The sequence below is a fragment of the Neodiprion virginianus genome, chromosome 5 (assembly GCF_021901495.1).
Source record: "Neodiprion virginianus isolate iyNeoVirg1 chromosome 5, iyNeoVirg1.1, whole genome shotgun sequence".
NCBI lineage: Eukaryota > Metazoa > Arthropoda > Insecta > Hymenoptera > Diprionidae > Neodiprion > Neodiprion virginianus.
Window position 1 is genome coordinate 28,418,882 of NC_060881.1, and position 13,690 is coordinate 28,432,571.

Below are 13,690 nucleotides of genomic sequence, written 5' to 3' on the forward strand. Positions count from 1 at the left end.
TTTTTTCTATGGATAACTGCAAAAGTCTGGCCAGATTTTAGGTTAGGTTATATTTCGTTACAACTAGATCAATACTTTTAGAGATATAACGATATTTGCAAGCCAAGTCGTAACGGGATCACAAACCCTATTGCGAACGCTGACTGAACTCTTACGTATAGAGAAAAGTTACGTTGAAGAGTTTTCAAGGTCTCGACAAGCTTCGCGAAAAAGTTTCGCGAAAGTATACGGCTTGTGTCTAACAGTTTTTCCACAAGAAGGATCGGGAAATATATAGTTTAGTGCAATAAATTTTTTCATTTTGTTGTCGATTATACAAGAACGTGAATAGTTTTATGCAAAATATTACGCGTTACATATATTTCGCGGAAAAATTCAACGTAATATTCGTTCTTCGTAGGGTGCAAAAAAAAAAAAAAAAAAAATTAAAAAAAAAAAAAAAAAAACTAGGAGAGTTTGGCTATTTCATTAACCCCTCTGCTACAAGGTTGGCCATATTCCGGTTCTCTTAATTCTTTGTTCATCCTTCTGGAAGCTCGGCAATATATCTTTCTCCGGGAATATGCTTTCTTCGCCCTGTTGATTAGCCCGAAGGATGAAGCGAGCGAGAGAGAGCGAGAGAGCGAGAGAGATAGGGAGAAAAGGGAGAAAAGCGTGGGCGAGAGTGCGTATAACGCGGGTATAACGGCGTCTGAGAATAGCGCTGGGGGGATGAACGTTGCGGAGAATAAACGAGGCTCTAACCGCTTCTATTCCGGCGCACTAGTAGGTATATACACACACACACATATACATATATATATATATATGTATAGGGTAAATAAAATATGCCTCGGCCCTCCTAAATATTCAAAGGGCGACGCCGCGCAGTCTCGGTGCCGGTGAACCAGAAGCAGAAGTAGAACCTGGAGCCGAAGTTGAAGTTGAAGCTGAAGCCGAAGCCGAAGCCGAAGCTACGGCCATCAGGGAGCGAGGGGGCAGCTCGTGACGCCCCGTATAAGAGATCCTACACCGGCTTTCACGCATTGTGTGTGCCGCAGTTACCACTGTCGGTGAGGGGTGTACGCGATACGTGTAAGCGAAGGAAGTGACGCGAACAAATGGAGGGCATAAGAGGGAAAAATGACCAAGAGCCTCGGGACCAGAGCTTGGGCTCTTGCCTGCGGGTCGTTCTGTATTTCCCTTGAGTATCAGGCGAGTGATCCGTGCCGCAGGAACTACGCACGCCTGCCTGCCTTCCGTATCGCTGGAAAGTGGATACATCCGAGGAACGGCCTCGGCGGGGATGCGAAATTTTTTGGAATTTTTTTTATTTTTTGTTTATTTTTTTTTCAAGAGGAAAGAGGCGGAAACGATGAAAGCGTACCGGGGGAAAAGTATCATTTTTTCACAGGTTTGAAAGATAATTTTGTGCAGAAATGGGGATCGTCGCGATGTGGTTCGAATATTGTCCGAATGTTTTTTTTGAAAATTTGTTTGTAGGAAAAAAAGGGCGAAAGCGACGAAAACATACCGAGAAAAATTTAATTTCCTTCATACGTGCGCAAGAAAATTTTACAACAAAATGGGGATCGTTATAATAATGCGATCGAAATATTGTCCGATCGTTTTTTTTTTTTTTTTTTTTTGAAGTTTGTCTATACGAGGAAAAGACAAAAGTAATGAAAACATAGCGAGAAAAATTTTATAGTGAAATTGATATCGTTACAACAATGTGGTTCAAATGTTGTTGGAGGTTTTTTTTTGAGATTTGCATTTGCTAGAAAAAAGGCGAAAGCGATGAAAACGTGTCGAGAAAAAATAACATTTTTTCATAGGTATGCAAGAAAATTTTATAGTAAAATGAGCATCGTTTAAAAAACGCGGTTCAAATATTATTCGAATTATAAGAAAAGGTGATGCTAGTTACAATATTTATTGTTAATGTGATTATAGTCGTCAATACTGCATTTTGAGGTTATTTTAATTTTTATATCCAATGGATGACATTTTATTTTCGACAAGTCCATCATTTTCGACGTTCAAATTACTTTTAAGGACATATAGAATTTAATTATTTTTTTTTCAGCTAACCCTTATTTTTAAGACCTTTCAAATTTTTCATACAATTGCATAATGTTTATACGACACATTTACGTCTAATACGACTCTTTGAATCATTTTTCAGATCGTTCAGAATTCTTCAAACGACTACGTTAACGTTTATGGATATATATTTCTCCAACATCATTGTGTTTTAACAAATTAATCACTTTTGAAACGCTCAAGAATTTGTCAAGTTTTCAAAAATTCTTTAAACCATCAGATACATATCTAATATACCGTCTAATTTTTAGAAATTTTTTATATCAACGATTTTGTTCCAGCCACTGAAAATTCGAAAACATTCAATCAACGCGTCTAAAATTTCCAATAAAAATCTTCGATAAAATTCGTAAATACGAACGACGGAGTATTAATTAAACTAAAAAATAAAGAAATGTCTACGACTCTCGATACAGCGACGCGTGTTTCAAGCTCAATTTATGAACTCGTAACATTGATCCGCGAAACATGAGCGATCGGAGAAAGAAAAATATCGTATGTCTAAGAAAGGATAAAAACAAATGAATCGACAATAAAAAAAAAAAGATAATGAAACTGTTGCGTCGGTTAACCGACAAGGAGTTACAGATATTAATTAAAGGCACTTACATTCGACGTCGACTGTTATCCTTTTACTGACAGATGGAGGCACGCCATTTGTAGCGATGCAGAGATAAGCACCCATCTCGGTCCGCGAAATCCTCGTCAGATTCAGCTGCTCGCCTTCGTACGCCAACACTGTTTGACCAATAAAACGACACTCAAACATTAATTAACAAATAAATAAACCGGCACAAGCGACGCGTTAAATGTTACAGTTGGCTGTAATATTATCGCTCGGAGGAAAGTGTACATCCTGTTCGATTAAATTTATCACAAACCGCTCTAGTTAGATTATTATTTGCCTATTTTTTTTTTTTTTTTTTTAATTATCGCCGCGCATTTGCTTTTTTTTTTTTTTTATTATTTTATCTGTAGGAAGTTTATTCAAAGACTCCGTGTAACACACGAGTCATTGAATTATTTCTTGATACTCGCAGACATTGCTCGAGAGTGAAGAAAAAAGCCTGGTGGAAAACAGTTTTGTGATTAAAACGAGCAATCGTAGAGTTGTAGGTAATTTACAAACCTTCGTTTATAATTGACGAACAAATTGGAGGATGAGAAAAACGGAAATCTTGATTGACGAGGATGATCGACGTACGTCGTCAGGGATACAAATCGTTGGAAAAAAAAAAAATAAATAAAAAACAAACTGCGACAGATTGCATCGTGCGATTGTGTAAACGATTATTTGTCACGAATAAATATTGAAAGGGGTGGGGGGGGGGGGTGAAATATTGAAGGAAATGGATTTTTTTCGCCGCTCACCTGTATATGTATACGTGTACTGTGTACGTAGAAATTGCACACTTTTACGCACACTCGCGTGGATCATAACGCGTATTTATACCGCAGGAGATATTAGATAGGTATAAATAGCCGTTGCGCCGCTAATGTCACCCACGAGGAAAACCCCGCAGCTATCGCCTTGCAACAATGGTGTAACGAGCTTTTGATCGCGCATCTACTATACACTCGGCCTATCGATTTTCGATGGATATTTATGTACATGGTGGTAGGTATTGTATGTATATTGTACATAACGAAGTGCAGGGACGGGGGTTAAAAACTAGTAGGGCTGAATGATGGAAAGAGTGAAACGTAATTGCGAACTTTCAAAAACGCGATAATCTGATTCGTAGAGTTATTGAAATGTGGAAAGTTCGAGTACGGTAAATTTGGAAATGTCAAGACACGGAAGGATCAAAATATCGAATTTTCAAAGGCGTGGAAATCTAATCGGTAGAATTATCGAAATTTAGAAAGTCCAAGTGTGCAAAATTGAAATTGTGGAAATGTGAAAACACAGAAGGATCAATGTATCGAATTTTCATAGACGCGAGAATCTAATTTGTAGAAATATCGAAACACAGAAGGAGCAAAATATCGAAGTTTCGAAGGTTTGAAAATCTAATTGGTAGAATTATCGAAATGTAGAAAGTCCAAGTACGGAAAGCGGAAAATGTAGAAATGTAAAAACAGAGAAGGGTTAAAGGATTAAAAAAATTATCGAATTTTCAAAGACGCGAAAGTCTAATTCGTAGAATTATTGAAATGTAGACAGTTTGAGTACAAAAAATGGAAAGTATAGAAATGTCAAAAAAGACAAGAACCAAAATATCGAATTTTGAAAGACGCGAAAATCTACCGATTCTACATTTTGGCATTGTCCTATCTTCTGACCTTTTAATTTTTTCTCTCCTCTCCATGCTTCGACTTTCTGCATTTTTAAATTCTGTAAAGAAAAAACTTTGTTCGATATCGCAGCCCTTTTGCTTTTTTCGAGTGAATGAAATAAATTTTCACCGGTAAAAATACGTGTAGCATAAAGTCAGGTGAGTATTTCTTCCATCGGGTAAATAATATTTTATTCCGTAGCAAGTTTATTTGTTAATCAGTAAAAGTTGAACAATCGATTTGTACTTGGGTGACGAAAGAAGTTTTTTCCAATCAATTTTTTCGAGTACAAAGCCGCGGGGATGTTGAAAAAAATCTTCGATGTAATAATAAAGTTTCTTTTTCGTCCGGTGGTGCATATTTCCATAATTCATAATCGAAGTATGAATAATTTTTCACTCGTAATTTTATCGTGAAAAATATTCCCCTTGACGAAAATTGGTCTTTCGTGAAAGTAGTCGAAAAATCGATGACTCTATTCTCGTACCCTAAGCGTTCCTCCTATTTGTGCGATATTCGTACGTATAATTTTTCGGGAAGATTTTTATCCGGATTTTTTGCAGGAAATCGAAAAAAATTCCGTCATACCAAGTATCGGAAATTAAAAAAATACCTGTGAAGAGTTGGATATGATTTTTCCCATATGGAATTTCCTCTTAGGGTTGCACACATGGAATTTTCTTTGCTCGGAAAAAGTTAGCGAACCATCGTTATATACGTATTATGTAAATACGTTATATATTTGTTGAGAAAAATTTGCGCTAGTGACTTTCGAACTCATTATTTGCAATACTTCGTTCAATACAAAATTCAAAATAAAACTCCACTATGCAACGTTGCAATTTCCCAAGTTTCGCAAACTTTTACCAAGAAATTCATCTGCTATCGACACCCGATCAAAAACATTCAAGCTCGAGTATATAAATCAGCAATCCGGAGTTTGGGAGAAAATTGAAGGAAATCGATAATACTCGAGACAAAAAAAAAAAAAAAAAAACAATCGAATATGATTTTCGTATAATTTTAATCAAACGCAGATATCCGGAGTGTTTTTTTTTCTCTCGGCGACGTTTCTTTCTCCTCTACTTTCGGCGAAGCAGTGCCTTTCTAGAATTTTGTGATCCGTTATTCACAGCATCCGGAATTCAAAGTCGAATATATTCTACGACGCGACGGGCGGTGTAGCAAAGCTATTTGGCGCAAGACACTAAAACCAATTAATCTAATGAAACGTTAGATGTAAGGGATGTACCTTCAGTCTGCAATTCTAGTCTGATTGTCTTGTCCTTCGCGTGTCTGTATCAACAGAATTCAACTACGAGTACAACTGACTGAAAGGCGCCACGGGCCAACTTTAAACCTCTCTCAACTGAATTAAATCTGGCGATGGAAAAAATTCATTTTCAACAGAATTCGTTTCTGCATCATTCAAGATATCTGATTTTTCCCAAATTTTATTACACTCGTATGAAAAGTTGTACGTATATCCATTTAGAAGCACAAATGTTTTTTTATAGGTAAAAAAATTAATTTATTTAGCCTATAAAATTATAAATTACACGCATTCTTTCATTTAAGAAGCATACTTGAATGAAAGGACAGACTTTGATATATTTTTTTTCAGATTGGTATTGGAATTGTTGACAAAACTAATTCCTTAAAAAAAAAAATCCGACGAGTCAAACTTTTGCTATGAATTTTTTAAACGTATTCTCACTGGAATGGAACAACTCGCGGAACAACTTTTACCGATATGGAAAATGAAGAGTAATTGCGATCGATTGGGTCTGATATTTTTTCCAAATTTCAATCTCCACGAAAGATATTTCACGTGGAAATAATTCTCTGTAAAAATTGATGGAAAAATTCTATTCCTTTTTACGTAATTGCGTTTAAAAAGATTTTTTCTTCTTTACTCTCGTCGTTAAACAAGAAAAAGAAAAACAGTACGAAAAATTTGCAAACACGATTATTTGATGTTCTGCGAAAATGAGTTGAAATATATATATATATATATATATATATAAAAATTGCGAAAAACTTGATGAAATTTATCGAATTTTAACACGCATTTAATTTGAAGTCAACTCACAGATTCTGGTTCGGCCTCGAATTATTCTAATTCGTGAGAGAATTTGATAAAATTTTATAAAAATTGTACGAACGGTTTCGAAGTTATCCTGTGAAAAGTATTGCGAACCGTCTTATCGGTTAAAACGAAGTACCGTGGTTTGAGAATTATGGACTATTTTTCAGATTTCAATGCTTGAGATAAAGTCCAAGACTCGCAGAAGGTATCATTAACGATAAGCCGTATAATCGTTGGCTATTTCCCGTATAAATAACAACTACTGACCACCGTCGATTCTTAAGGCGTTTATAATTTCACGGATAACGAACTTTCAGAATTTCTTTCCGTCTTCGTTTTTTCTCCATTACGACTTGAGTTTTATTGCTGCTATTTCAGGCATTTTCCTCTCTCACGCGAAAAACCACATACATAAATACGCGCGCACTTTCATGCTGTGAACGCCTACGTAACCGGCTTATATAGGGCATTCCGTGAAAAATCGATCTGAATCTGACCTTTGACCTTTCCCGTTTGACTCGCGACTTTCCTGTACGTTTATTTTTAGTGTCGAATGCCCTGATTTTTTTTGTATCGATTTGAATTATCAACAATTTTTTGCAACGAATATATCGATCGATCCGATTTAAAAATCTGAAATACATCTGAAAAATCCCGTGCCGTACGTAACATTTTTCAAGTTTTGAACCGGCGTTTCTTTATTGTTTTTTCGACCTTTCTTCAATTTTTTCTACAGTTTTTTGTAATCAGAAAGAAGAGCTCAAAAATTTTTACATCTGACACATGGCCTTTCAGCTTTCAAAATCGTGTCTATCAATATGGTGGTATTAAGAAGTTGTAGATAAATTGAATAGATCAAAAAAATTAGTGCATTCGACACTGGAAATAATATAACAACATACCAAAATCAGGAGCCAATCGGAGAGGTCAAAGGTCAGTCCCAGGTCGATTTGGCACGGAATACCCGATATACGTACGTACATGCATGCGCGTTTTCACGCAGCCATGAACCTCCCACAGGAAATGCTTCACCGCATCTACTTCGCACGGCTCCGTAGCCAAGTACTAATTATATATTTAGAGCTCGCGGAAAATTAGGTTTTTGGACACCGGAGGAAGCGTCTGCTGTTGCTGTTGCTGTTGCTGTTGCTGTTGCTGTTGCTGCCTTGCCTCTCAATTTTCGGTCGCTCTTTTCCCTCCCGTTTCCCGGCTATACTTCTATAATAAACCCCCCCCCCATTCCATTTTCCGGAGCAATATATCAAACGGGAGAAACGCTTCGAGTCAAGTAAAATTCTGAGAATTCTTCGAAGAAAATTTGAATCTTCGTGCCTATTTGCGAGGAAATTTGAAATCTTTCAAAATTTATCACAATCTTTTCAACGATCACTGAAATCGCGTTAAATTATTCTTTACAGCTACGTTAGACTTGTATCATTGCGAAAATTGGATTATACTCGTTATTTTACAAAAAAATTCACCTGATTTGATCAACCCTGTGTAGTCAGGCTGGAGATGAAACGACATCCAAGTAAATCCTGACTCCAAGGCTTTTCGATGTATTTTTATTTTTGTTTATTTTTTTTTTCCTAACGAAAAATTGCTTCTGCAGAGTCTCAATCGAGTTGCCGAAATTGTGATAAAAAAAAAAAACAAAAAAAAAAAAAAAAAAGAACGATCCGAAACACCTTGTATCGACGAATAATGCTGTAGGCTTGGGAATCGAATGGGGTGAAAAAAGAAACCCTAGATAGCAGCTACAGAGTGTTGAGAGTACATAATAAAATATTAACGCGATGGCTCGTAAAAATCGAAGTTAAGGTTCACCGGTGCGACAAGAGCAACGTGGTATCAGCTCGAGGTATCTTTTCCGGGCTTTTGCAGCACTTGCTGCTTCGCCGTTCCAGAAACGCCCCGAGATATATCTGTATACAGGTTGACTTTTACGGCTACAAGGGAAATAAAATATCGGCAAATTCGGAATCAGACTTCAAGCGGCTGCGGGGGAAAAAAAAGTCCCCAAAATCTTTCTCCGCAGGTACAAGAGAAATGAAAAGGCAAGAATTTGGTACTTCCGAAAATGCAAAGTGTGTAAGTTTGGAAAAGCTTTCGAGAAATTGGCGCGACTTTCTCGTAAACGTCGAGGGAGTGTTCAAAATATCGATAAATTTCGACGCCCTGTAATCGTGTTTCTGCAAAAAAGAAGCAGAGCTTGATTTTCTGTTTATTTGTCTGGTTAACCCTTTTAATCACGCATTTTTCAAATCGATATTTTAGCCTGAATTTTGTTACTCGGGGCTCTTCTTGGGACGCTAATCACGAATCTGAAGTAGAAATTTGATCATTTTTAAATCCAAGATGGCGGATACAATATGGCGGATGTAAAATCAAAAAAACTATCACAAAATTCGATGATTCTGACCGAAGCCTGCTAGTCGGAGATTTTTCGGGTCGCTGATCACGAACCGGAAGTCAGATTTTGACAATTTCTGAATCCAAGATGGCGGATTTAAAATCGAAAAACCTATCAAAATTCGATGATTCTGACCGAAATTTCTTACCAGATGAATTTTGGGGTTATACGAAGTAACAAAGATCATTTGAAATTGTAAATAAACTGTGACAAGGCTAGGACGTGGAAATTTTTGAGGTGCGACGCTGAGCATTCCAGTGTGATTGAAATGGTTAAAACGCGCGTTGATCAGTTCGGCAGTCTTTCATTGCCTACCGTGAAGAAATGATGGTTCGACGTCTCGAGTCGCGGCACAAACGATCCGTCTCGTTAAATAAATCCTTGCATAATTTTCTCAACCCCTTTGAATATTTTATCGCGTTATCGTGTGTGCGCATAATTTCGAGGAGACCCTTCCGCGTGTTGCAGGTACCCATAATATTCTCCTTTGTAGGGTGAGTTGCGCGGATACAGGCACTCGTCAAACCCGGCTTGATTAACCCCTCTCAAATATTGAAGGAGGATGAAAAACTAAGGAAATGCTTCCGCCTTACGATTACTTTAACGCACCGACTCTCCTCGTGAGATTGTCGAAATTTTCTGCTCCTCTTTCACACCCGAAATCGATTCGTTACTTTCGACCCGTGAAAGTCAGACCCCCACCCCCCTCCAACCCCCTTACAATATCGTGACAACTGAATTACCAAGGCGATTAAATGAAACGTGATGATCCTGATCGTACAGCACCTTTTTAATCATAATAAATTCTGTTTAGGTAATCAAGATTCAAAGCATCGCGATACGCCGTTTCCTTGCAAAAAATTATACGCCGCATCCAACCAGATCGTGTTTAATTATAAAACTTGTTTGTTATCGCATATTTTACCCAGTATCAACTCAGGGCAGCTAAATAATAGCCTAAGAGCTTGCACGAAGATTGCAAGGACCAGACGCGCGTGAAATTTACTAAAAACGATCAGCTGATCACGGTTTTGCCGCCATGTTGCCTAAGTCATGACCGTATCTTGGATCTCAGTATTACAAACGATATGCTTATAATTTTCCTCATTCGGTTTCCGGATTGCTCACCTTTTTTGCGCCGGTCTACGGATATCCCCTGCCCATCTTCTCGCCTCCACCTGAGCTTCGGTGTCGGAAATCCGTCCGCCTTGCACGTTAAGGTTATGTTCTGATTCTCCCGAACGGCAACCGTGCTCTGGGTGGACATGGAGTCCAAGATGTTGGGAGGAACTGCGAGGAAATAGTCGAATAATTGAGAAGAGAATGAAATACCTGTTCGCTTTATACGTTCGTTTCGATCGTTGGAAAATCGCAGTGTTCGCAACTGTGTGATATAATTAAAAGAAGTTGGAGAAACTCGCGAATATTACGAATGTGTGATACCTGCAAAAGATTCTCCCTAAATTTGAGGTTATGGTACCATATCCGGATATCTAAATCCGAAGTTATCCGTGTTTTTACATCAATCTTCCGAAGTTCCACGAAACAAAACACAAGCAGGACGTCAAACACTATCGTTTCAAAAAAACCTGAACCAGGTCGTTATTCCGGGAAGAAACAAAGAATAATACTGTGACTAGCGACTCACCGACGACCTGAAGATAGCCGACTTGGCTGATCATCGGATTGGTGTTGACCTGGCACATGTAGTAGCCCCTGTCTTGCTGCTGAACGCCATTGACATGAAGCAGCCAGGTTTTTTGATTGTCGTAGGAAACCGAGAATCTAGGAATCCTCGTTATCACGTGTCGATGAATCGTAACGATCATCTGACGGTCGATGTGGATCCACGCCACCTGAAATCAGTCAATTTCGCCATGAAGTCAGGTGGTTTAAAAAGTCGAAACTTCAACTGTCCCAAAGCCTTCCATAAGCTTTTCATCTTTACTCTGCGCATACAGAAGTAAAAAAAACTTTCAGGTTAAACTCGGAGACAACTTCGACGCAATTCTTATTTATGCCTGTGTAGAATCTGCGTCGACGCTTTCGATAACTGGAAAAAGCTCAGCCTGACGTTTTCGGTCTTGTCAAAACCCCAAAGCGCAATTGTGCCTAGGAATGCAAGAACGAGGTTATACGGAGGGTAGAGTAGTAAGGAACACCGTCTCGTATGGCTGTTTAACTCACAAAATGTCCACCGAAAAGCGTTGAAAAAACATTTCAGGATTGTGGTCTTAATTGGCGCGTAGCAATCAGGGTTCAATCGGGTTAAATCCGATTGTTCTTTTGCGGAATTTTTGCCGCGGCAACGCGATCTTAATTCCCCTCTACTTCACGGACAATTTCTATACACGAAGATAGTCATCCTAACCTCTACCATCCATAAACGAAGCGGAGACAAAGCGGGTTCTAATGGAGTTATACTCGCAATGTCGCTGGAACACTCAATCCAGCACAGTGTACAACTTAAGTCCTTCTCCGAAGACGAGGACAGTTGATATAATTGTCCAAGACACGCCTATGCCTTGGCTCAGGCTCAATTTAACACCTCCCTCGACTTCTTCCTCTCACGTATTTAAACACAACTTCTCCAGTTCTCGATTAGAGTTGGCTATTGGCGTCATTTCTCACCGTCACCATTAAGCTCTCCCTCATAATTTGAGTTCACTTCAATGCCTCCTTGTTCTTCAATTCCAGTTTTAAGTGTCACGGCATGAATTCCGTCGTCGTTATTGGGTTTTGAAAAATTAACGGACATGTTTTAAAGGCATAACGAATCACTCGATTCAACGTCTCGCATTCCGTTTATTAAGGTTAAAACCGTCTCCGTTCGAGTCTGGAATTTCAGTTGCATTAGCGATCAAGAAAGTGCAACACCGTCCAGTTTCCCGTACATCCGCTTGATATTGAATAATCGACGGTAATAATAAACATGATTCAACATTCCAGGCACTTAACAAGACCTCGCCACACGTTTATGACATAACGTGGATCACCGAGTTGCCTGTACTATACATACCTTATAACGGGAAAAAGTTGAAGCTTGAATGAACTTTCAAAGTTCCGTACAAATAGGATAACGAAGACGGGGGTCAACGTTAGAAAACCGTTCCGCCAGAGGTTGAATAATTCGTTTCGGTCCTACTGCGATAATTTCCCTTGTCTACGTTTGCCAAAACTTTCTCCGTGAAAAGTTAATGTTTTGCGCATAGTTTACGCATGGAGTTAACGCCGGAATCTATTAACGACTTGCCTACTAGTAGAGTTCTATGTAAAGCAGGAGTACAATTGTTGATAGAAACGTCAGTTAAACTCCTGATTAATCAGCAATCTTATACAGTTTGTCATCTCTTTCGGTGTCATTAAGTATGTTCTTCAAAATTATTCATCAAACAAAAAATTAAGGATAACGAAGAATTAGCGACTAGAAATTGTAAGTTAACGAAAGTTTGAGAAATCGGTGTAATGATAATAATGGGTTGTAAAAAAAAAAAAAAAAAAAACAACAACAACAACAACAACAATAATAATAATAATAATAATAATAATAACAAATAAGAGGCAGCACTGAGGCGGGGGAGAAAAATGAAACGAGCTACGCGTTTCTTATATTCAACCCTCTTGGTGAACGCGCACGTGGCGCCACCCGAGATTTTACCCCGTGGATAAAATTGCGATGAGGTGGGTTGGTTTATATAACGTATATATATATGTGTGTGTGTATAATGTATATACACGTATATACACAACCAGAGTTAATGTGTGTTTAAGGACGAAAGTTAAAGGCACTGAACCGGATTTAATCAACTCCATGTGAATTTTCTATGGAAAACTACCGCCTTGAAGTAATCTTTTTACTCTGTCACCGAGTTCTTAGGTTAATAATAAGCCGTTATTAGGTTCACAGAAGTACCGTGCCGAGTTCAATGCGGTTAAAAATTGATAAGCTCTACGTAGATTGTTAAAATAAAATAGTTTGATTGATAATGGTAGTTTAACTGAAAATAAGCAATTTTTTTTCGAAAAATATCACAAAAGTACGTTATTTACTACTCATTTTTACAATCGTTGACTTGTTTTTATATGTTTATCGTTTTCTTGAATTTTACAGGGTTTCACTTTCTTCGTTTTTTTTTTTTTTTTTCCTTTTTCGAGGAAAGAATAAAATCCGAGAGTGTCATGGACGACTGGGGTGAAATTTTTTTGACACGTTTCTAGCTTCAGAAGAATACCGTTTAAGCAGTGACACATAAAAATGACGACTAGAATTGAAATTAAACTTGGCTGGTAATTAGGTTTGATCAATTTTCACTATACGTAGCAGAGAAAAGCGAAGATCGATCGAACTTCGTTGACGGTGTGATAATTTCATTCCAAGAACAAACAATTAAAATTAACTATACCAAATTAAAAAAAGAACGCTCGAAGAAAAAAATAAAACAAGTAATAAGCACGGTTGCACGACAGGCATTATTTTTAAACGATCTATCTAAAACGGACGAATTTTGCGTGTATACGAATTTCCATTACAAGGTGTGTAAGAGTCCATGAAATCGGTGGTGAGAATTTTTTTTTGTCAAAATACAATATTCCGAATTGTTTCTATAACGTGTACCGGAAACGCGTCTTTACCCGATTTTAGGAAGATGCGAAGAGCGGAAGAAAGGTGAGAGTGAAAGAACAAAAAAAAAAAAAAAAAAAAAACGAAAGAACAAAAAAAAATATATATAACAATAAATAAAACCTCCGCTAAGAGATGGAGAAATAGCTCGGTGGGTGTGAGCAGTCGTCGTGAAAAGTGCGCGGGGGGAGCTTTTTCCTGA

At 37.9% G+C, this 13,690-nt stretch overlaps 1 protein-coding gene across 3 annotated transcripts in view; it reads right to left on the reverse strand.

Annotated features, from left to right (window-relative positions):
* Positions 1-13,690, reverse strand: part of LOC124304959 (lachesin-like) — a 193,282-nt gene that overhangs the window by 32,775 nt on the left and 146,817 nt on the right. For all 3 annotated transcript variants that reach the window (XM_046763783.1, XM_046763784.1, XM_046763782.1), the window contains exons 4-6: positions 10,516-10,723; positions 9,996-10,157; positions 2,695-2,823 (exon numbers count right to left, since the gene is read on the reverse strand). In XM_046763783.1, coding sequence (XP_046619739.1) covers positions 2,695-2,823; positions 9,996-10,157; positions 10,516-10,723 — 499 coding nt within the window. The remainder of the gene's footprint in view (positions 1-2,694; positions 2,824-9,995; positions 10,158-10,515; positions 10,724-13,690) is intronic.